General features: G+C 44.1%; 2 protein-coding genes across 4 annotated transcripts in view; one reads left to right on the top strand and one right to left on the bottom strand.

Annotated features, from left to right (window-relative positions):
- The first annotated feature begins 7,599 nt into the window (after window positions 1-7,599).
- Window positions 7,600-15,011, top strand: ercc1 (excision repair cross-complementation group 1). Its single transcript, XM_062533583.1, has 9 exons — window positions 7,600-7,720; window positions 8,362-8,793; window positions 9,484-9,587; window positions 9,799-9,898; window positions 11,702-11,778; window positions 12,091-12,190; window positions 12,353-12,424; window positions 14,242-14,310; window positions 14,520-15,011. The coding sequence occupies exons 1-9, from the start codon at window positions 7,658-7,660 to the stop codon at window positions 14,580-14,582; spliced, it is 1,080 nt and encodes a 359-aa protein (XP_062389567.1). The 5' UTR covers window positions 7,600-7,657; the 3' UTR covers window positions 14,583-15,011.
- Window positions 15,012-16,398: 1,387 nt separating this feature from the next.
- LOC134077943 (latrophilin-like protein 1) overlaps window positions 16,399-21,065 on the bottom strand; it is a 13,088-nt gene continuing 8,421 nt past the window's right edge. For all 3 annotated transcript variants that reach the window (XM_062533580.1, XM_062533581.1, XM_062533582.1), the window contains 3 exons: window positions 20,662-20,774; window positions 18,030-18,080; window positions 16,399-17,263 (listed from right to left, as the gene is read on the bottom strand). In XM_062533580.1, coding sequence (XP_062389564.1) covers window positions 16,806-17,263; window positions 18,030-18,080; window positions 20,662-20,774 — 622 coding nt within the window. In that variant the 3' untranslated portion in view covers window positions 16,399-16,805. The remainder of the gene's footprint in view (window positions 17,264-18,029; window positions 18,081-20,661; window positions 20,775-21,065) is intronic.

Below are 21,065 nucleotides of genomic sequence, written 5' to 3'. Positions count from 1 at the left end.
CGCAGGGCAACGGCTGAGAAACACGCACCTGTGCATGCACGCAGGGGCAGGGCTGTGTAGCCTTGTTAAGGCGGAGTCAATAATACTTAATCAGAAGCCACTTCCTGGAACCCGAATCGCAAAAGGGGAGTCCAGTTTCCCCATTCTTATTTCGGTTGGATACAGAACTGCTAGCATTAAGTGTAGCCTACTTAATAATGTTTTTTGTAATTTCAAAGGTATTAATATTTTCGACAGAGACATTAAAATTGCGCAACTGGCAGATGATTGGCTACCATTCTGTTGGCTACCATTCAGCTGCCTTGTGCCTTATCTTTGGTTGAACACTTCTCCAGGGCCTCAGAAGCTAAACGTCTCTATGTCACTGTTCTGAATGATATTCCAGTAAAACAAACTGATAAGTATTTAGGAATCCACATAACCAAAAACATAGCCGATTGACAGCAGTTAAACTTCACTTCAAAAATGGACAAGACAAAAACTAGGCTATTCCTAACTTTGGTAGAAGTCGTTTGGTCAAGGCAGACACCCTCCCATTTTGTTTACCCCTCTCTAGCTTTATTTATCAATGATAAAACTATTAAAGAGATCAATATTTTTTTCTTGACTTTATCTGGAAAAATAAACCCAATAAGCTTAAAAAGGAGGTTCTTTCTAATTGTAAAGCACAGAGTGGATTAGACCTTATGGACTTCACAGACACTGTAAACTCATTTAGAATTGGATGGATAAAAAGTGTCTTATTTATTCCAATTCTTTGTGTTTTTTTACTCCAAATAATATATTTAAACGAGTTGGTGGCCTTTCTTTCCTTTTAAAATGTGACTATGCACCCTCCAAATTACCTGTCAAGTTATCTAAATTTCACCAACAGTGTCTTCTTGCTTGGAAATTGTGTTTCATTCAGAACTTCAACACTGGTTAAAGCTATCCCTAAGGGGTTAGTCCAGCAGTTAGTCCAGTCACTTGTCATTTGGGTTGGACACACGCTCAACATAAGTTACTTTTGAAAAGGGTTGACTTGATAAAAAAAACATAATAATAAACATGTCCGTCAGATCTTTCAATCCAGAAAACAAATAAAGCCTAGAGGGAAATTCTATTGGGGTTCTTTAATTTCTGATATTAATGGGAAAACAGCTTGGTTATTGCCTAGTAAATATTGCATTACAAATACAGTGAGAGAGGTTCAATTCAAAATTCTTCAAATATACCCAGTGAGTGTTATTATAGTGTTAGGAAAATCTTCCCAATATTATAGACACAAGAACCACAGACAAGTAGTATAATTTTCAGTATACTCTGGCGCCAAGAGGAGAGACATAGAGAGGAGGTGCTTTACCTCTCCGAAACAGTCTCTGAGCTCTTGGACGCAAAGAGGCTCTTTTATTAAAGAAAAGCAGAGAGCAAAACAAGTCAGCATGACCTTGGTCGAAACCTCCCTAAAATCCTCCTCTCGTTTCTTATCTGCAGGTGCATAGCGTTCCTGTGAGGTTCCCATGTGAAACTGTGAATAGCAACTTTGAACACACATATGAAAGTGTGGATTATAACTTTGACGCACACAAATGAAGTTCATAATGATAAATATATAAATTTCTTTGTCATTTCCCTCCTGTTTATCATTAGTAAACTTCACAATCATTTGTTTCATTGCTACATCTCCAATACAGGTTTTATGCAACAACTTCTTTGTTGATTATGAGGTTAATAAATCAAACATTACATTTAAACCAAAAGGATTAAACTTCTTAACTAAAACTAATAAAAAGAAAACTGAAATATGTATATATTGTCTTCACACTAAACATACCCTTATTCCAACCACACACATAAAATCAAAATCAAAGCGTGTAGCAATTGTTACCAACTCGAATAGCAAGTTTCAAACCGTTTGATGGAAGCGAAAACCTTACCGGAAAACCTCAGTCATGATTGATCTTAATTTGAGGAGAAAACCGTTGAAGGAAAAATTCTTCCATTACCCTGCTATAGCAGCGGCACTTGTGTACACAAGCAAAAGGAGAAAAACTCACCTTCTACTACACATATGTTTTTCCCAGCCCCTTATTATCACAACAATCAAGCAAGCAAATTCACATCAACATTTTGATGGGCTATATGCAATGAGGGCTAGTCCTCAAATAATCAAAGCTTAATTCTACAAAATGTAGGGCTACATTCTAAACTTCACTGATAACACCTGTAAAAAGCAAACTCCCCACCGGCACAGAACCATCTCTGAAAAAACACAGTTGGAATCTTGTTCTAGGTTTAACAGTGGCATACAGTAAGGGGTCAATGTTACACTACACTTTATGTACTTCAAAGGGTGTGTCCCTGCACAAGGTTCACAGATCATGTTAATACCATTTTTATGTATTGTCATGTGGGATGAATTATAAGTCATCTTTGCCAGACTTCCCTTCGCCTATACACAAGCTCTGTCCATGAGGAATTTTACGGCTGTTAAACGGGAATGATAAACAGACATTGGCATCAGAGAACACACATGGCAATCAGACACATTATTCAAATCAGCCAGCATTTGAGCATAACGATACCATGAATTTAAGTGATACACATGTGTGATGTAGGTATGCACATCCTTTGACAAAATCAATCTCTCTTTTTTTTTTCGGCTTCCTTTGTCTTTCAAGAAAAAAGTCTTTGTTCAGTCCTTAACAAAAGTGTCAGTAAGGTGAGAGTGATAGCCGCTCCAAGGACCATCCTCCACACTAAAAGTCTGTTATCTCAAGGCATCGTCACTAAGCTTAGGAGGATCCAAAATCTTCACCGACATTGAGACGACTAGATTCTAAACCTCTAATCCCCTTTGCAGTCGGGCTTCCCCTCCTCAGCGGTTGACTGGAACCTTACAGTGAGAGAGATGCGTCCAGCGGTCCGGCCCTCCACCTTCACTGCAGTGGGTGTAGATAGGATGATTTGGTGGGGTCCTTCCCAACGCGGGTCAGACCAGCACTTTTTCTTCATGACTTTGATGAACACCCAATCTTCTGGTTTCACTCTGGGATCCTGTGGAAAAACAGAGAGAGAGGGAGCAGTATCCGTGTCCACATATTCCTTTGAACACAGTGTTTTAATTAGTTGTTCCACTACTCCTACATCAATACAGTACATATGATGCACTGATAACAAACATTTTGTGAGTAGTTTGTAAATCTATATGTTATAGTGTTTGTCTACTAGTTCACACATCCCTCCTGTTGAGACATGGCTCTGCCCATGACTCAAAATTGCTACCCATTTGTACATTGATTTCAGCAATGTAAGACACAGCAAAGGCATATTGGCTGTCTGTGTATATTGTCACTTTCTTTTTGGCAAAAAGCTCACATGCTCTGGTCAGCCCAGTCAATTCGGCTACCTGTGCAGAGCATGTGGCAGACAAAAGTTTAACTTCTAATTTAGCAGTTAGTCACTGCATAAGCTGCTTTGTTTGTTTACACCATATTTAATGTGTGGTTGTGATAACAATACTGTCATACGAGATAAGAATGTCATATTAGTTTATAACAGCAGTAGGGAGACGGCATGTGGGATTTTCACAGTCAATGGGTGAAAAAGCACAACTTCAACAGAATTTAAATATTTAATTTAAATGTTTAGTTTAATATGTAGGCTTTCTTTCTTCACTTTCTTAGTCATTTAAACACATATTAGCTCTAGTCTAGAAATTCCTCACAAATTTCTTGCTCTTCTCCTTCTCCACTTACATACTGGTCACTATCGTATCTTTGTTCTTTCTCATCTTTGGTGGCGCAGTCACGAGACCAATGCCCGCGACCCCCACACTTATAACACTTATCATCACCTTCATTTTCATAATCTCTCTGTTCTGACCCATTTCTGCCTTGTAATGCCATCACAAATGCTTCCCCTACGTTCTCTGAGTCTTTCTTTTCTCTTACTTTCTTTTTATTCTTCACTGTTTTCTCTGAATGTTTAGCATGTTCCATAAAATCTGGCAGTTCTGCAGTTCTGAAAGAAACAAAATGTTTCTCTATCCAGCCTTTTATCTCTGGTCTAAAACTTTGGAGTAATGCTTGTTTTAATTTCTGTCCATAAATTATCTTATTTTCTGCACTCCCTGACTTTAGGCCGTTATAGGCTTTAAAAACTTTTTCAAATCTGTCTCTAAACTTCCAGACATCTTCATCATCTTTCTGTGTGGTGGCGTGTATTTTGGTGTAATTGCAATGTTTTTTAAACACGTCTTTACATTTATTCTCTAGGCTTTGGACTTGTTGATTTAAATCCAGAGAACCAGGCGCATACGCTGTACCAGCCTGATGGGCTACAAAGCTATCTTTAACACGGCTCCAATCAGAGCCCATTTTAAAGCGGAACATCCTTTCGACCTTTTTTTACGTCGTCCTGTGTCCATGTCCTATAGACATACATTAATCGTGGATTATTTTGACCCTCAGCCACGTCTGGCTTAAATGTTGGATTGGGCAGTTCTACCATTGGAAATGCCTCCACCGGAGGCGGCGGTGGGGGCCAATTTGGAGTTTTACCGTAATCATCGTCATACAGGTGCACTTCTGCATGGCATGATGATGACTCTGGTTTTAGTTTGCAAATTTGAATTTATTTTTCCATCGTAATAGCCAATTTTCAGTTCCTGGATGGACTCTAGCTATGAATTTGGCATCGCCTTTCAAAAGTTGTTCTTTATCTTGAGTATTCCCCATTTTGCACAAATAAGAGATTGTTCTGTGTCGTCCTCTTAGGGCAAACAACAAGCCTGGGAAGCGAGCTTCTAGACCTTAGTCCGGCTTCCCCTGGGTGTTTTATCTCTCACAGGCTCTGTTGTTCGTTTTAACTCACAGACAATCCCTTCACACACACACTTCTCAGTCACACTCCTTCTTTCCCTCTATTATCAATATAGTGGACTCTAACCCCTATTTGATAGTTCAGGACTCTTTCTTTCCCTCTATTATCAATATAGTGGACTCGAACCCCTATTTGATAGTTCAGGCGGGACTCGAACCCCCTATTTTTAAGGTGGGACTCTAACCCAGGGTGCGAGTTAGGGGGGAGCAGGGGGAGCCATGGCTCCCCTAGTGGCCACCTGAGCTCCCCTGGAAACATGGTTTGTGAAATTTTGGGGGAGCTCTAAAATATTAATGATTGCCAAATAAATTATATTTTGACCATGGTTTTCCCTCAAAGGTGTAAAATCAGATAAATAAAATTGTATTTTGAGTTCATGATTCATGAAAAAAGTGCCTGCTTTCGCGCTTGAAACTTGGGGACGCTGCCCGCAGCTCCACCCACTACCCACTCACACAAGCTCGTTCACACTAGCACTGTAGTCGAATGTCTAAAAGATAATGGCTCTGTGCATCGTTGTGTTGTGTATGGCGTTGCGTCTCTCCAGGCAGGGAGAGGGTTGTGTTGTGCCCTGTATTGTAAAGGCTTTGCCATAATGTGTTCATGGTTGCAGCCGCTGGCTTCTCTTATTTCGTGTGTTTGGCTCTGTGTACAGGATATCCCATGTGGTTGTGAAACAATGTAAGTTGTTGAGTAGCCTAATTCTAAGTTGATTCAATTAAACAGTCAGAAGACACATTATTGGTGGTCCGTGGATTATTTACTATCAAGTTCACTGAAGTTTGCGTAGCCCATTCGGGAAATCTGTTGACGTGATCCATCAGGGTGTTTCGTCTAAATATGGCCATATAGCTGTTAGACCTATCGCACCCGTGTGCAACGAATTTTCTCTTTATAATAGGCCTATGCCTATGCTGTTGCAGGATCGGCATGCAAACTTTGCCCCCCCCCCCCCCCCCCCCCCAAAAAAAAAAAAAAACGCCCCGCCCCCCGGCTCCCCCGGAGACCGTGGTATAACTCGCACACTGCTCTAACCCCCTATTTTTAAGGTGGGACTCTAACCCCCTATTTTTAAGGTGGGACTCTAACCCCCCTTTTTAGATAAACCTCAGGCGGGACTCTAACCCCCCTGGAAAGTTTATCTTTATACAGCTAAGAGAACGGCAACTTAATGCGACTTTTCCCTTGGGAACGGCAACTTAATGCGACTCTTCCCTTTTCTAGAAATAGTCCAAGACTATTAGGCCTATGAAATTATACTCACACTGTTATGGTTCTGCTCTGTAGTTCGGAAGTCGTCAATCCAGTCTAGGAGCTGGTCGCCGTCGGCTGGCCAGCACGGAATTCACCGTACGGGGCTTTTCCACGGTTGTAGTCCGCGGGCTGCTGCAGTCTTCAACTTCCGACGATCAGTTCCAGAAAGGATATATTGACAACCGGCTTCGAAGGACCAAAGAATGTTAGGAAAATCTTCCCAATATTATAGACACAAGAACCACAGACAAGTAGTATAATTTTCAGTATACTCTGGCGCCAAGAGGAGAGACATAGAGAGGAGGTGCTTTACCTCTCCGAAACAGTCTCTGAGCTCTTGGACGCAAAGAGGCTCTTTTATTAAAGAAAAGCAGAGAGCAAAACAAGTCAGCATGACCTTGGTCGAAACCTCCCTAAAATCCTCCTCTCGTTTCTTATCTGCAGGTGCATAGCGTTCCTGTGAGGTTCCCATGTGAAACTGTGAATAGCAACTTTGAACACACATATGAAAGTGTGGATTATAACTTTGACGCACACAAATGAAGTTCATAATGATAAATATATAAATTTCTTTGTCATATAGCAAAATATACAGACAAGTAGTGTGTGTTCCTTCTGTGGTGGGGTGGATGAAACATAGCCTACTTGTTTTTTGAGTGTGAGAAGACAAAAACTTTTATCAATTATTTAGATAGTCACCTTTTTGATCCATCATACTCTCTCTTAGTGTTAACGATTTGTTATTTTATTATGCTAATCCTGATAATTACTCCTTGGAATATGTAGTGAACATTTTTGTTTTACAAGCTAAGTGTTTCTATTCATAAAAAGAAGAAGTTAGAAATTGACTTGTTCCTTAAATCACTGCATTTGATTTCAACAACAAAAAGACCGACTTGTGTGTCTCTTGTGTTTGTGTTTGTGTGTGTGTGTGTGTGTGTGTGTGTGTGTGTGTGTGTGTGTGTGTGTGTGTGTGTGTATTTGTCTTCAGAGAGGAAACCCTATCTTGAAGTTTTGCTTTGTACTTGCTCTTTTATTTTGCTGTATGTTGAATGTAACATTGTATTGTCATATTATGACAGCAAATGTTGTGTGTATTTGTGTCTTTAGTTCTGTGTATTTGTGTCGAATCACAAAAGGAGAGGGGATCAAAACCCCCCTTTATGCAGAGCAATGAAGTGTTTTGAAAACTGTGCGTTTTAGAACTGCAATTTGAGTGTAAAGCAGAAATTGTGCTTATGGTTTAGCAGAATCGGTTCAGGAGGTTGGTGTATGAATTGCATATTATGGGAGTTGTGTCTCAAGTACCAGAAATTGTGTGTTTAACAATTGAGAAAAACTAGCCTAGAAATCTAGACGCACCCTAGCGGCCAAAAATAGTTTGGCTTGCCAGAGAAAAATGATAACACCCACTACGACAGGGGGCGATGTTTCTGCAGCAACGCATCTATGTTTCCTGCAAAGATCAAAGAAGAAGTAAAACAAAACATTTCGTGACGGACATCTGATATGCTTGTCGCTGTGTAGGATTTACTGGAATATGGAGAAAAAGAAGTTCAACATAAATCTAGATGACTCAGCTTTCACCAGAGAAAGATCGCCGGTAAGTTCAGGAGTTAGGGAAATCTGTAACGTTTAAGTTTTGCATTTCTTCATTGATGAAAGCATCGTGCTCTAGCCTACTTAGTTTTGTTTTGAGTAGCCTAAGTTACACACCTACCAGATGATAAACTACCACACGTGATGTTACCATGGCATGCCTCGTGTAATTTTAAGGGACACACCTGTAACGGTAAGCTATGCGTTTGTTGACAGCACTAGTGCTACAGAGGCGGATATTGTTTTATACCATTTGTAGCATCGGTACGTAGTCGTAGCCTAACAAACATCGGTGTCACCGCTGCTAAGCTGGTAAATCATCCGTAGCACAGGCTGATATTTGTGTAGCATGTGCTACAAATACATAGCACTCAGTGGGAAAGTCCAGCTATGTATTGGATCTATCTGTGGCTGAAGTGTAATTAAAATCAGCTGGTTCAAGTGAATGGTTGGCACAGATATGTGGATCACTTTTCCACCTCTGGTAGCATTGTACAGCCATGATAAGATGTCGTGGCCCGCATCTTCAACTTTACAAAAATGATATGGATGTTTTCTCTCATAAACTAGCGGCACACACAACCCTGCCTGCTTAGCATGTTGGAGCTCGGGGGTTTGATGTAGCCCCTTTATTTCTGCGTGCAGGTTCGTCCGCTGTTCAAAGCCTCGTCCGTTGGCGCTCAGAAAGACCCGGAAGGATCTTCAGCGGCGCCTCAGCATGGCGGCCAGCCGCTCTCCTACGCACAGTTCATCATGCAGGTCAAAGGTCACCCAGCGGCGCCTGCACAGGGAGGGGGGGCCACGGTGGGGGGGCCGCGAGAGGAGGCTCAGGGCAGCGGTCCACAGGGAGAGAGCGAGGTGCCCGTCCGCCCCCCTCCCACCTCCGAGGGGGGGGCAGGGAAGACCCAGCAGCAGGCGGAGCCGAGCGCTGCTGATGCTGCTGATGCTGCTGCAACCGTGGCAACGGGGGAGGAGGAAGGGCAAAGGTCAGAGGAAGGGCAAAGGTCAGAGGAAGGACCAAGTGTCGCTCCGTACCTGCTGGGGTCAGGAAGCAGCATCATCGTCAGTCCCCGACAGGTGTGTACACACACACACACACACACACACACACACACACACACCCCAGTGTCAATCCATACCTACTGAGGTCATGAAGTAGCAGCAGAAGCATCATTATCAGTCCGCGACAGGCACACACACACACGCGTGCACATGCACACACACACACACACCAGTGTCAATCCATACAGACACACACACACACACACTCCATTTACCATGACAGTACAACTGCAGTGGGTCCTGGGGCATGGGCCCCGTAAGAGCATTGAGGATTTGAACCTTTCAATGCAGCACTTGGGACAGACATCCAGAGGTCTTTTATTTAGGTTAAGAGGTTTTTCTTTCTTTTTTTTATATCTATGGATGGAAATATTTGTGCTGTAGCTTAAACATGTTTCACTTTAGCATGTTGACCACGCACACACAGGTAGAATAGTTTCACTTTAGCATGTTGACCAGGCACACACAGATAGAATAGTTGTGGTCATGCTGCAATAAGTCCACTACCTCAGTTTCACAGTTTAATGTGTGTGTGTGTGTGTGTGTTGTGTGTGTGTGTGTGTGTGTGTGTGTGTGTGTGTGTGTGTGTGTGTGTGTGTGTGTGTGTGTGTGTGTGTGTGTGTGTGTGTGTGTGTGTGTGTGTGTGTGTGTGTGTGTGTGTGTGTGTGTGTGTGTGTGTGTGTGTGTGTGTGTGTGTGTCTTCAGAGAGGAAACCCTATCTTGAAGTTTGTGAGGAGTGTACCCTGGGAGTTTGGAGATGTGGTGCCTGATTATGTCCTCGGACGGACCACCTGTGCGCTGTTTCTCAGGTGTGTGTGTGTGTGTGTGTGTGTGTGTGTAACATTGCAAAGGATGTGTGTCATTGTTCAAACCACAGTCATATAGTTATCACCTTACTTAAACATAATAGTTATCACTCTATGAGGAGATGGAGATTAATCATCTCTCTGTCTGTCTGTCTGTCTGTCTCTCTCTCCCTCTCTCTCTCTCTCTCTCTCTCTCTCTCTCTCTCTCTCTCAGTGTGCGTTATCATAACCTGAACCCCAACTACGTCCATGAGCGCTTGAAGCTGCTGGGAAACTCTTTCTCTCTCAGAGTGCTACTGGTGCAGGTGGACGTGGTGAGTCAATCAATCAATCAATCAATCAACCAACCAATCAATCAACCAACCAACACCTCCTCTGTCCTCTCCTCCTTCAACACCTCCTCTGTTCTCTCCTCCTTCAACACCTCTGTCCTCTCCTCCTTCAACACCTCCTCTGTTCTCTCCCCCTTCAACACCTCCTCTGTTCTCTCCTCCTTCAACACCTCCTCTGTCCTCTCCTCCTTCAACACCTCCTCTGTTCTCTCCCCCTTCAACACCTCCTCTGTTCTCTCCTCCTTCAACACCTCCTCTGTCCTCTCCTCCTTCAACACCTCCTCTGTTCTCTCCCCCTTCAACACCTCCTCTGTTCTCTCCTCCTTCAACACCTCCTCTGTCCTCTCCTCCTTCAACACCTCCTCTGTTCTCTCCTCCTTCAACACCTCCTCTGTTCTCTCCTCCTTCAACACCTCCTCTGTTCTCTCCTCCTCCAACACCTCCTCTGTTCTCTCCTCCTTCAACACCTCCTCTGTTCTCTCCTTCAACACCTCCTCTTGCCAAGTCGGTAATCACCTACAGAGGGCTGTTCAGACAATGGCAGAAGTGCCTACGAGGTCATGTCACAATGCTGTTGGAAATGCTATGTTAAAGTAAAAAAAACTGTTAAGGACGCCTTTAAGGGCCAGAATATCAGTAGAGTGGACTATCTGCCTTCATGAGTCCTGTTGTAAGGGCCAGAATATCAGTAGAGTGGACTATCTGCCTTGATGTGTCCTGTTGTAAGGGCCAGAATATCAGTAGAGAGTGGACTGTACAGTATACATGTGTAGACATACTGTATACCTGATGCTCTTCAACAGAAATGCCCCCATCATGTATCTGCCCCCTCCTCTCAAACAGAAATGCCCCCCATCATGTATCTGCCCCCTCCTCTCCAACAGATATGCCCCCATCATATATCTACCCCCTCCTCTCCAAAAGAAATGCCCCTATCACACCCACTATCATGTATCTGCCCCCTCCTCTCCAACGGAAATGCCCCCATCATATATCTACCCCTTCCTCTCCAAAAGAAATGCCCCCATCACACCCACTATCATATATCTGCCCCCTCCTCTCCAAAAGAAATGCCCCCATCATGTATCTGCCCCCTCCTCTCCAAAAGAAATGCCCCCATCATGTATCTACCCCCTCCTCTCCAACAGAAAGACCCACATCACACCCACTATCATGTATCTACCCCCTCCTCTCCAACAGAAATGCCCCCATCACACCCACTATCATGTATCTGCCCCCTCCTCTCCAACAGAAATGCCCCCATCACACTCACTATCATGTACCTGCCCCCTCCTCTCCAACAGAAATGCCCCCATCACACCCACTATCATGTATCTGCCCCCTCCTCTCCAACAGAAATGCCCCCATCACACCCACTATCATGTATCTGCCCCCTCCTCTCCAACAGAAATGCCCCCATCACACTCACTATCATGTATCTGCCCCCTCCTCTCCAACAGAAATGCCCCCATCACACCCACTATCATGTATCTGCCCCATCCTCTCCATCACACTCACTATCATGTATCTGCCCCCTCCTCTCCAACAGAAATGCCCCCATCATGTATCTGCCCCCTCCTCTCCAACAGAAATGCCCCCATCACACTCACTATCATATATCTACCCCCTCCTCTCCAAAAGAAATGCCCCCATCACACCCACTATCATGTATCTGCCCCCTCCTCTCCAACAGAAATGCCCCCATCACACCCACTATCATGTATCTGCCCCCTCCTCTCCAACAGAAATGCCCCCATCATATATCTGCCCCCTCCTCTCCAACAGAAAGACCCGCATCATGCTCTGAGGGAACTGGCTCGGATCTGCATCATGGCCGACTGCACACTCATCCTGGCCTGGAGGTAAGAGTCTTACCCTAAACACAACAACAACAACAACAACAGCAACACTAATAACACAACAACAACAACAACACTAATAACACAACAACAACAACAACAACAACAACAACACTAATAACACAACAACACTACCGCTACTACTACTAAACACAACACTACTATGACAACTGTCAATAATATACATGGTGATGTCATGATGGTGAAGATTGTACTGTCGACTGCTCCAGGTTTGTCAGGATTATAGATTTGTGTGTGTGTGTCTGTGTGTCTGTGTGTCTGCGTGCGTGCGTGCGTGCGTGCGTGCGTGATCAGCCCAGAAGAGGCGGGGCGTTATCTGGAGACGTATAAGTCCTATGAGAAGAAGCCTGCAGATGTGTTGAAGGAGCAGGTGGAGAAGGACTACCTGTCCAAGGTGACGCACACACACACACACACACACACACACACACACATACATCACACATTCTCAAACACACACACTGATCTGTTAGTGATGCAGGAGGAGACTTACTGAGTTGTGTGTGTGTGTGTGTGTGTGTGTGTGTGTGTGTGTGTGTGTGTGTGTGTTGTTCAGGTGACGGACTGCCTGACCACAGTGAAGTCTGTGAACAAGACGGATGCGGTCACTCTGCTCTCCACCTTCTCAGTAAGTTCAGCAGATCAACGTGCTTCAGATCCACAGCAGATCCCAAGTTACACTGGCCTGCACAATCAGCTCAACTCATTCCTGCTTTATAAAGCTACACTGTGAACAGCACTGGTTCTGTAATGCTACACTGTGAACAGCGCTGGTTCTGTAATGCTACACTGAGAACAGCACTGGTTCTGTAATGTGAACAGCACTGGTTCTGTAATGCTACACTGAGAACAGCACTGGTTCTGTAATGCTACACTGTGAACAGCACTGGTTCTGTAATGCTACACTGTGAACAGCACTGGTTCTGTAATGCTACACTGTGAACAGCACTGGTTCTGTAATGCTACACTGTGAACAGCACTGGTTCTGTAAAGCTACACTGTGAACAGCACTGGTTCTGTAATGCTACACTGTGAACAGCACTGGTTCTGTTCTGTAATGCTACACTGTGAACAGCACTGGTTCTGTAAAGCTACACTGTGAACAGCACTGGTTCTGTAATGCTACACTGTGAACAGCACTGGTTCTGTAATGTGAACAGCGCTGGTTCTGTAACGCTACACTGTGAACAGCACTGGTTCTGTAATGCTACACTGTGAACAGCACTGGTTCTGTAATGTGAACAGCACTGGTTCTGTAATGCTACACTGTGAACAGCACTGGTTCTGTAATGTGAACAGCACTGGTTCTGTAAAGCTACACTGTGAACAGCACTGGTTCTGTAATGCTACACTGTGAACAGCACTGGTTCTGTAACGCTACACTGTGAACAGCACTGGTTCTGTAATGTGAACAGCACTGGTTCTGTAATGCTACACTGTGAACAGCGCTGGTTCTGTAACGCTACACTGTGAACAGCACTGGTTCTGTAATGTGAACAGCACTGGTTCTGTAATGCTACACTGAACAGCACTGGTTCTGTAACGCTACACTGTGAACAGCACTGGTTCTGTAATGGTTCTGTAATGCTACACTGTGAACAGCACTGGTTCTGTAACGCTACACTGTGAACAGCACTGGTTCTGTAATGCTACACTGTGAACAGCACTGGTTCTGTAATGGTTCTGTAACGCTACACTGTGAACAGCACTGGTTCTGTAACGCGGTTCTGTAATGCTACACTGTGAACAGCACTGGTTCTGTAAAGCTACACTGTGAACAGCACTGGTTCTGTAAAGCTACACTGTGGACAGCACTGGTTCTGTAATGCTACACTGTGAACAGCACTGGTTCTGTAATGCTACACTGAACAGCACTGGTTCTGTAAAGCTACACTGTGAACAGCACTGGTTCTGTAATGCTACACTGTGAACAGCACTGGTTCTGTAACGCTACACTGTGAACAGCACTGGTTCTGTAATGCGGTTCTGTAATGCTACACTGTGAACAGCACTGGTTCTGTAACGCTACACTGTGAACAGCACTGGTTCTGTAATGTGAACAGCACTGGTTCTGTAATGCTACACTGTGAACAGCACTGGTTCTGTAATGTGAACAGCACTGGTTCTGTAATGCTACACTGTGAACAGCACTGGTTCTGTAATGCTACACTGTGAACAGCACTGGTTCTGTAATGCTACACTGTGAACAGCACTGGTTCTGTAATGCTACACTGTGAACAGCACTGGTTCTGTAAAGCTACACTGTGAACAGCACTGGTTCTGTAATGCTACACTGTGAACAGCACTGGTTCTGTAATGCTACACTAACGACTGGGACACACTGGTGGGTTTCTGAGCGTGAGGGCATCAGGTGACCTGTGGATGAGGCTGACATTAGTTATAACCATCAGTGTGTGTGTGTGTGTGTGTGTGTGTGTGTTGTAGTCTGTGGAGGGCATCATCCAGGCGTCTAAAGAAGAGCTGGTCCTGTGTCCTGGTCTGGGCCCCCAGAAGGTGAGTGATGGAGGGATTGGACCTGTTGACCTGTTGCACAGAAACGGGTGAAATATCACATATCGCAATTGATGTTCATATTTGTATTTGGAATTGACACTTTGCCTTTTCTGTGTGCGTGTGCGTGTGCGTGTGTGTGTGTGTGTATGTGCGCGCGCGTGTGTGCGTGTGCGTGTGTGTGTGTGTGTGTGTGTGTGTGTGCTCCTCAGGCGAGACGGCTCTATGATGTGCTCCATCAGCCTTTCCTCAAGTCCAGCAAGAAGGACAGCTGACCCTCCAGCTCATCTGGACACTGTTCCCCTGCCCCCACAGAACTCTACTGCCCTCCATATACGGAACACACACGGTTCTAGTGTTCTCCTGCCCCCTCAGAACTCTACTGCCCTCCATACGGAACATTCACAGTTCTAGTGTTCTCCTGCCCCCTCAGAACTCTACTGCCCTCCATACGGAACACTCACGGTTCTAGTGTTCTGCTGACAGAACTGGCACCACTGACGCCGTAAAGCCCACAGGGGACTCCTGAGCTCAGGACTATTTGAGAACTCCTCCAAATGTGCGGTTCTGGGTGAAGAACTCTGCTCTTATGGCTCTCGCTGCCTAAAGAACCCTCTCAGAAACATTGTGACATTTAATCTACATCACATTTTGTGGTAAATGAAACATTGTAAATTGTAAATAAATTTTGTGTTTTTGTACAAGCCTGTGGTCTCTTCCCATATTATTTTCTGCGGTGACAAAGTGTTTGTGGTTATGCTACACAGGAAAAGACGCTAAAATGCTTGCGCTGTTGGCTGTAGTTATGCCACACAGGAAAAGATGCTAAATTACTTGTGCTGTTGGCTGTAGTTATGCCACACAGGAAAAGACGCTAAATTGCTTGCGCTGTTGGCTGTAGTTATGCCACACAGGAAAAGACGCTAAATTGCTTGTGCTGTTGGCTTACGGTAGCCTATGTCATTTCGATCAGCTACAGACAAGGAGTGGCAGATCCTGAGCGTGATGTCACTTACAGTGTATCATACTTCGCCTTCAGGCTACCAGAGATCGTTGTCACATCGTTATGAATTTCATGTGATGATGCTTCTTTCCACAAGATGGTGTGATAAGCTTAACAATAAACATAAGTCTAACAACTGTTTTTAGTTAAGGCTATGTCATTTTGATCGGTGACATGCAGCCATGCCTAAATTCTACATATCGCACATTAAATATAGGCTATTAATATAATGTAATATTTAGTATTCATTATTCAATGCTTAGCTGGAATGATGTTTTTCCCCCATCACCCTATTTTTACTGCAGGCATAGCTGCTGGCATGTACAGTAACTGGGCCAATGCCACAGGCTTAGCCTACTACTACAGGACTGGCATGTGTGAGTGGCCACTGCACTGGCGTACTACTACAGGACTAGCATGTGTGAGTGGCCACTGCACTGGCGTACTGTACTGTATACTACTACAGGACTGGCATGTGTGAGTGGCCACTGCACTGGCGTACTGTACTGTATACTACTACAGGACTGGCATGTGTGAGTGGCCACTTGTACTGCATACTACTACAGGACTGGCATGTTTGAGTGGCCACTTGTACTGCATACTACTACAGGACTGGCATGTTTGAGTGGCCACTGCACTGGCGTACTGTACTGCATATAACAGAGGAGATGAGCACGTGTGGAGTGAGGGAAGGGAGGGAGGGGGAAACTATTCCAAATCAGTTTGGATGTTAGAAAATGCAAAAAAATAACAGAATGTGATAATCTGAAAATCACATGAACTCCTCATATTATGCTGCTAAAAGGATACCGGTAAACAATGTTAATGTTGAAAATGACACATTTGACTATTTATACCATAAACAAAGAGACACTGAGATTTTTTTTAATTATTGAAAAGGAGATTGTTTATTTAGATTTGAGAAACAGAAGCCAATGTCATATCACACAATTATGCATTCAAGAAGGAAGAAATGTAATATTAAGAAGGAAGAAATGTGTTCTTGCACTAATGGAGCTATTTACAATATTAACTCCACTTTACCTCACATCACACAATCTAACCAAGATGATTATATTATTAACTCCACTTTACCTCACATCAAACAATCTAAACCATACACCAAGATGAGTATATTATTAACCCCACTTTACCTCACATCAAACAATCTAAACCATACACCAAGATGAGTATATTATTAACCCCACTTTACCTCACATCAAACAATCTTAACCATACACCAAGATGATTATATTCATCTGTATTTCAACATATAAATGTTACACGTTTGACTATGTGTACCATAAACGGGTGAACAGATGAGATGTGTGTGTTTATAACAGGTGAGTTCAGCTGGCATGGTTGAGTGCCATTAACAGGTGAGTTCACCTGGCAGTATTATCAGTGTTGGTAACAGGTGAGTTCAGCTGGCATGGTTGAGTGCCATTAACAGGTGAGTTCAGCTGGCATGGTTGAGTGCCATTAACAGGTGAGTTCAGCTGGCAGTATCATCAGTGCTGGTAACAGGTGAGTTCACCTGGCATGGTTGAGTGCCATTAGCAGGTGCGCAGATGAAGGGCAGTTTCTCCCGGCAGCAGGCGTCCTGCCAGCGGTAGGTCCGGTGCTCCTGGCCCGGGGCTGCCCCCTCCTGCAGCAGCTGGCCACAGTGGAAGCAGCAGGGCTTGTGGGGGAAGCTGGGGCTCCAGCGCTGGTAGTGCCCCACCACGGCTCCTCCGCTCCACTCCCAGGGGGCGTGGGGGTTGATCATGCAGCGCTCCAGGCCCACCCAGGCCTTCTCCACGCAGCCCCAGCAAGGAGCCACCATCGCCAGCAGCTCCTCCACACGGACCTGGGTGCAGCTGTCCAGGATGTGCACCAGCCTGGAGCCCCTCTCAGCACAGTGGTGCAGGGCCTCAACCCAGGACATCCGCTCTGGGACAAACACCAGGCCATCTGCAGGGACACACAACACACACACACACACACACACACACACACACACACACACACACACACACACACACACACACACACACACACACACACACACACACACACACACACACAATACACACACACACACACACACACACACACACAGACACTACTCAGCAGCTTGCCTGGAGCAATCAAAGTGTAAATTTGAACTATATCGGTATATACGATATGGTCTAATTCCATAACTCATTTTAAAAAATATCGATACATCTTAAATATCGATATATCGCCCAGCCCTAGCTGGGTGAACCCTGCCTGACCTCCCTGCGAATTTGGATTCTGCCCTGCAGCTCAGGCTGGAAACCTGCACATATATCTTCCCTGCTTCCTGTCCACAACCTTTGGGTCCAACCCCAAACGGGGTCATCCCTATGTTCCCCGGCCCCATACAAAGAGGGGAACATAGGACCCGGGGAACATACAGTAGGACCCAGGGAACATAGGACCCAGGGAACATACAGTAGGACCCGGGGAACATACAGTAGGTACACTCCATCACAAACTAGCGCATCCAAAAGACGTACCAGATCATTGGTCTGATTGGTGGAAGGACTATCCAAGCGTACAGTCATTTGAACGATGCCCATTGATAACGCCTCTTGAGCAGTTTAATTCAAGCCTCATACTAATGTTCAATCTTAAGAGATTGAGCTTAGTGGTGATAGCCAGACTAGGATGATTAGCTATGTGAAGTTAATTCTTAGTGATGAGGTGAACTCACTCTGGGTGTAGTTGGAAACTGGCTGGTAGGTGGGACAGCAGAGAGGGGAGTCTGTGAAGATAAACACAAACACTTTAAGATGAAGAGAAAAAGACACACAGACCTCACACTTGGAGTGTACATAAAAAATGATAGGATTAGATTCAGCTGATGTGATTAATAGTGAGGATGCAACAGAAGTGTATGGGGTGATCAAATGGGTATTTCACAAAGCCTACATAATTCATTAAGCTGGGGTTTAATACATGTGTGAAAAAGACATTAAAATGATAGGATTAGATTCAGCTGATGTGATTACTAGTGAGGATGTAAAAGACGTGTATGGGGTGATCAAGTGGGTAAGTTAACTCAGTAAGTGGTTCAGTGTATTCACAACACACCACATGATTGGCATGATATATTGACATGTTGACTTTTGACTATGGAAGGGGCGTGATATGCGTAGACAACTGCCACATTGATGTTTAGGAACTAACCCATGTAAATTACTTGTGGGTCATTCCACGCCAAATCAACCAGAGCCCACGCACTTGCGTCTCAAAAAAATCTGAAAAAAATACCATGTGTTGGTATGTTACCCAGGAGACACTCTGTAAAATGTTTTTGTGGTAAGATCAATACTTTTCAAGTAACAGCCAGTTTTACAGGGGGAGGGGGGTGTCAAATTTGTTCTGCCTCTTTTTTTTGTCAAAGTTCACAAGCTCATTGCTCAAAAACTAGAATCCGTAGGAGGCTCAAATTTTGCAGGCTGGTGCATAAATAGGAATAGTATGCAGTAAAATCATTACGAGTAGTCTGGATGATCCTGCATGGTCAAAGCAGTCCCTCAAAGTTGATCAACATTTTATTGGAGTTTTTGGCTGTGTTCTGTTTAGGCCTTCAGAAGACACATTTTTACTCAACATAGACTCTTGGGTTTTTTTTCTTATTGAGATAAGTAGAAACACTCTCCGAAAAAGCAATGAAGAGAAAAGAAAATCCATCAGGGACTGAACAGCAGACCTCACAAGTTTGAAAAATAAATTTGGATCTCATATTCAGAGCACCCTAACACCTTGTGGGAATATACAAAGATTTTTTTTATATTTTTTTCTATAATCTGCATTACCTCTTCTTTTTAAAAACACCAATTTGACTTGTCTTATGCAAATCTTTCTTTTTCATTTCCCACCCTGAACAAGGGCAAAATGCACCATAGAGATCTATTGAGAGATTTGTTTTGTATAGAGTAACCACTAGGTGCCACTAAAATCACTGAATCACTGAAATTGCCGGGTGGGGACAAAACATATTGATCTCAATGGTGCATTTTGTCCATGTTTAGGGTGGAAAATGAAAAAGAAAGATTCGCATAAGACAAGTCAAATTGGTGTTTTTAAAAAGAAGAGGTAATGCAGATTAACGAAAAAAATATTAAAAAAATCTTTGTATATTCCCACAAGGTGTTAGGGTGCTCTGAATATGAGATCCAAAATTATTTTTCAAACTTGTGAGGTCTGCTGTTCAGTCCCTGATGGATTTTCTTTTCTCTTCATTGCTTTTTCGGAGAGTGTTTCTACTGATCTCAATAAGAGAAAAAAAATCAAGAGCCTATGTTGAGTAAAAATATGTCTTCTGTAAGCCTAAACAGAGCCCAGCCAAGAACTCCAATAAAATTTTGATCAACTTTGAGGGACTGCTATGACCATGCAGGATCATCCAGACTACTCGTGGTGATTTTACTGCATACTATTCCTATTTATGCACCAGCCTGCAAAATTTGAGCCTCCTACAGATTCTAGTTCTTGAGCAATGAGCTTGTGAACTTTGACAAAAAAAAGAGGTAGAACAAATTTGACACCCCCCTCCCTCTGTAAAACTGGCTGTTACTTGAAAAGTATTGATCTTAGCACAAAAACATTTTACAGAGTGTCTCCTGGGTAACATAGGCACACATGGTATTTTTTTCAGATTTTTTTGAGACGCAAGTGCGTGGGCTCTGGTTGATTTGGCGTGGAATGACCCTTGTATGCTTCAACACAACAGAGGTTACAGCCCTCTCTGCCCTGCCGCCCACTCCACTCTCATCACCTGTACGTGGCCCACTCCACTCCACCCCACCCCACCCCACCCCACTCCACCCCACCCCACCCCACCCCACCCCACCCCACTCCACCCCACCCCACCCCACTCCACTCCACCCCACTCCACCCCACCCCACTTTGTTTGCCTCACTCTGTACAACCATGTTTGACTTGGATTTTGTACCTGGATTTTGCTACTGGATATGCCCTCTGATTTTGTCATATTAAAAAAGAAACTGATCTCCACATCAAAGTCTCACTCGCCTGCATCAGAAAATATACTTCTCTGCTATTATAGAATTATTTGTAATAGTAAGTAAAAAATGTTGATAAAGGTCAAGCCTTACTTTATCTCTTATTTTGGATTTCTTAATTCTGCTTTTGTGAAATGCCCATCAGCTATTTGATCCCAAAAAGTGTTGTTGAAGGGTAGAATCAGTTGAAGTGATCGTGTGGTGTGAGGATGTTAAGACGGCATGAGAAGCAGTGTAAGATGAACCTGCTCCAGTTCCGTACTGAATACTGAACATGTTTGCGTTGTTGTGTGAGATGGGACTCTGGTTCCTTACCTGGGGGAAGACAGCAATAGGAGATGTTTAGGTACTTGAATGTGCCACCGCAGGGATCACCTCCAAAGTCACCATTTGAAGCAGTCAGCGAGCATGTCTGCTCTCCCTCACATCTTTACAGGAGACAAAAGGGGAAAGTATGATTTGAGTGGGAGTTGTGTTGAGTGGACAAAGGCTGTGTTTACACCAGCAGGCGTCGATGCAGTCAGTCGTCAGCACAGAGTACTACTGTACACCAGCAGGCCTTGATGCAGTCGTCAGCACAGAGTACTACTGTACACCAGCAGGCCTTGATGCAGTCGTCAGCACAGAGTGCTACTGTACACCAGCAGGCCTTGATAGGCATAGTTCTGATATTTTGGCTGATTTTGTTGGACTGCCCATTTACATGTATGGCTCAGAGC

Source organism: Sardina pilchardus, chromosome 4 (genome assembly GCF_963854185.1).
Source record: "Sardina pilchardus chromosome 4, fSarPil1.1, whole genome shotgun sequence".
In the NCBI taxonomy this organism is placed as follows: domain Eukaryota; kingdom Metazoa; phylum Chordata; class Actinopteri; order Clupeiformes; family Clupeidae; genus Sardina; species Sardina pilchardus.
Note: the sequence above shows the minus strand (reverse complement) of the source record. Positions and strands in the feature narration are given on the sequence as shown.

Excerpts from the sequence above, each read along its gene's own strand:
- ercc1 (XM_062533583.1), top strand. The coding sequence starts at position 7,658 with ATGGAGAAAAAGAAGTTCAACATAAATCTAGATGACTCAGCTTTCACC. Across the intron at positions 9,899-11,701 it reads TACTGGTGCAGGTGGACGTG|AAAGACCCGCATCATGCTCT; the intron begins GTGAGTCAATCA and ends CCTCTCCAACAG. Across the intron at positions 11,779-12,090 it reads ACACTCATCCTGGCCTGGAG|CCCAGAAGAGGCGGGGCGTT; the intron begins GTAAGAGTCTTA and ends GTGCGTGATCAG.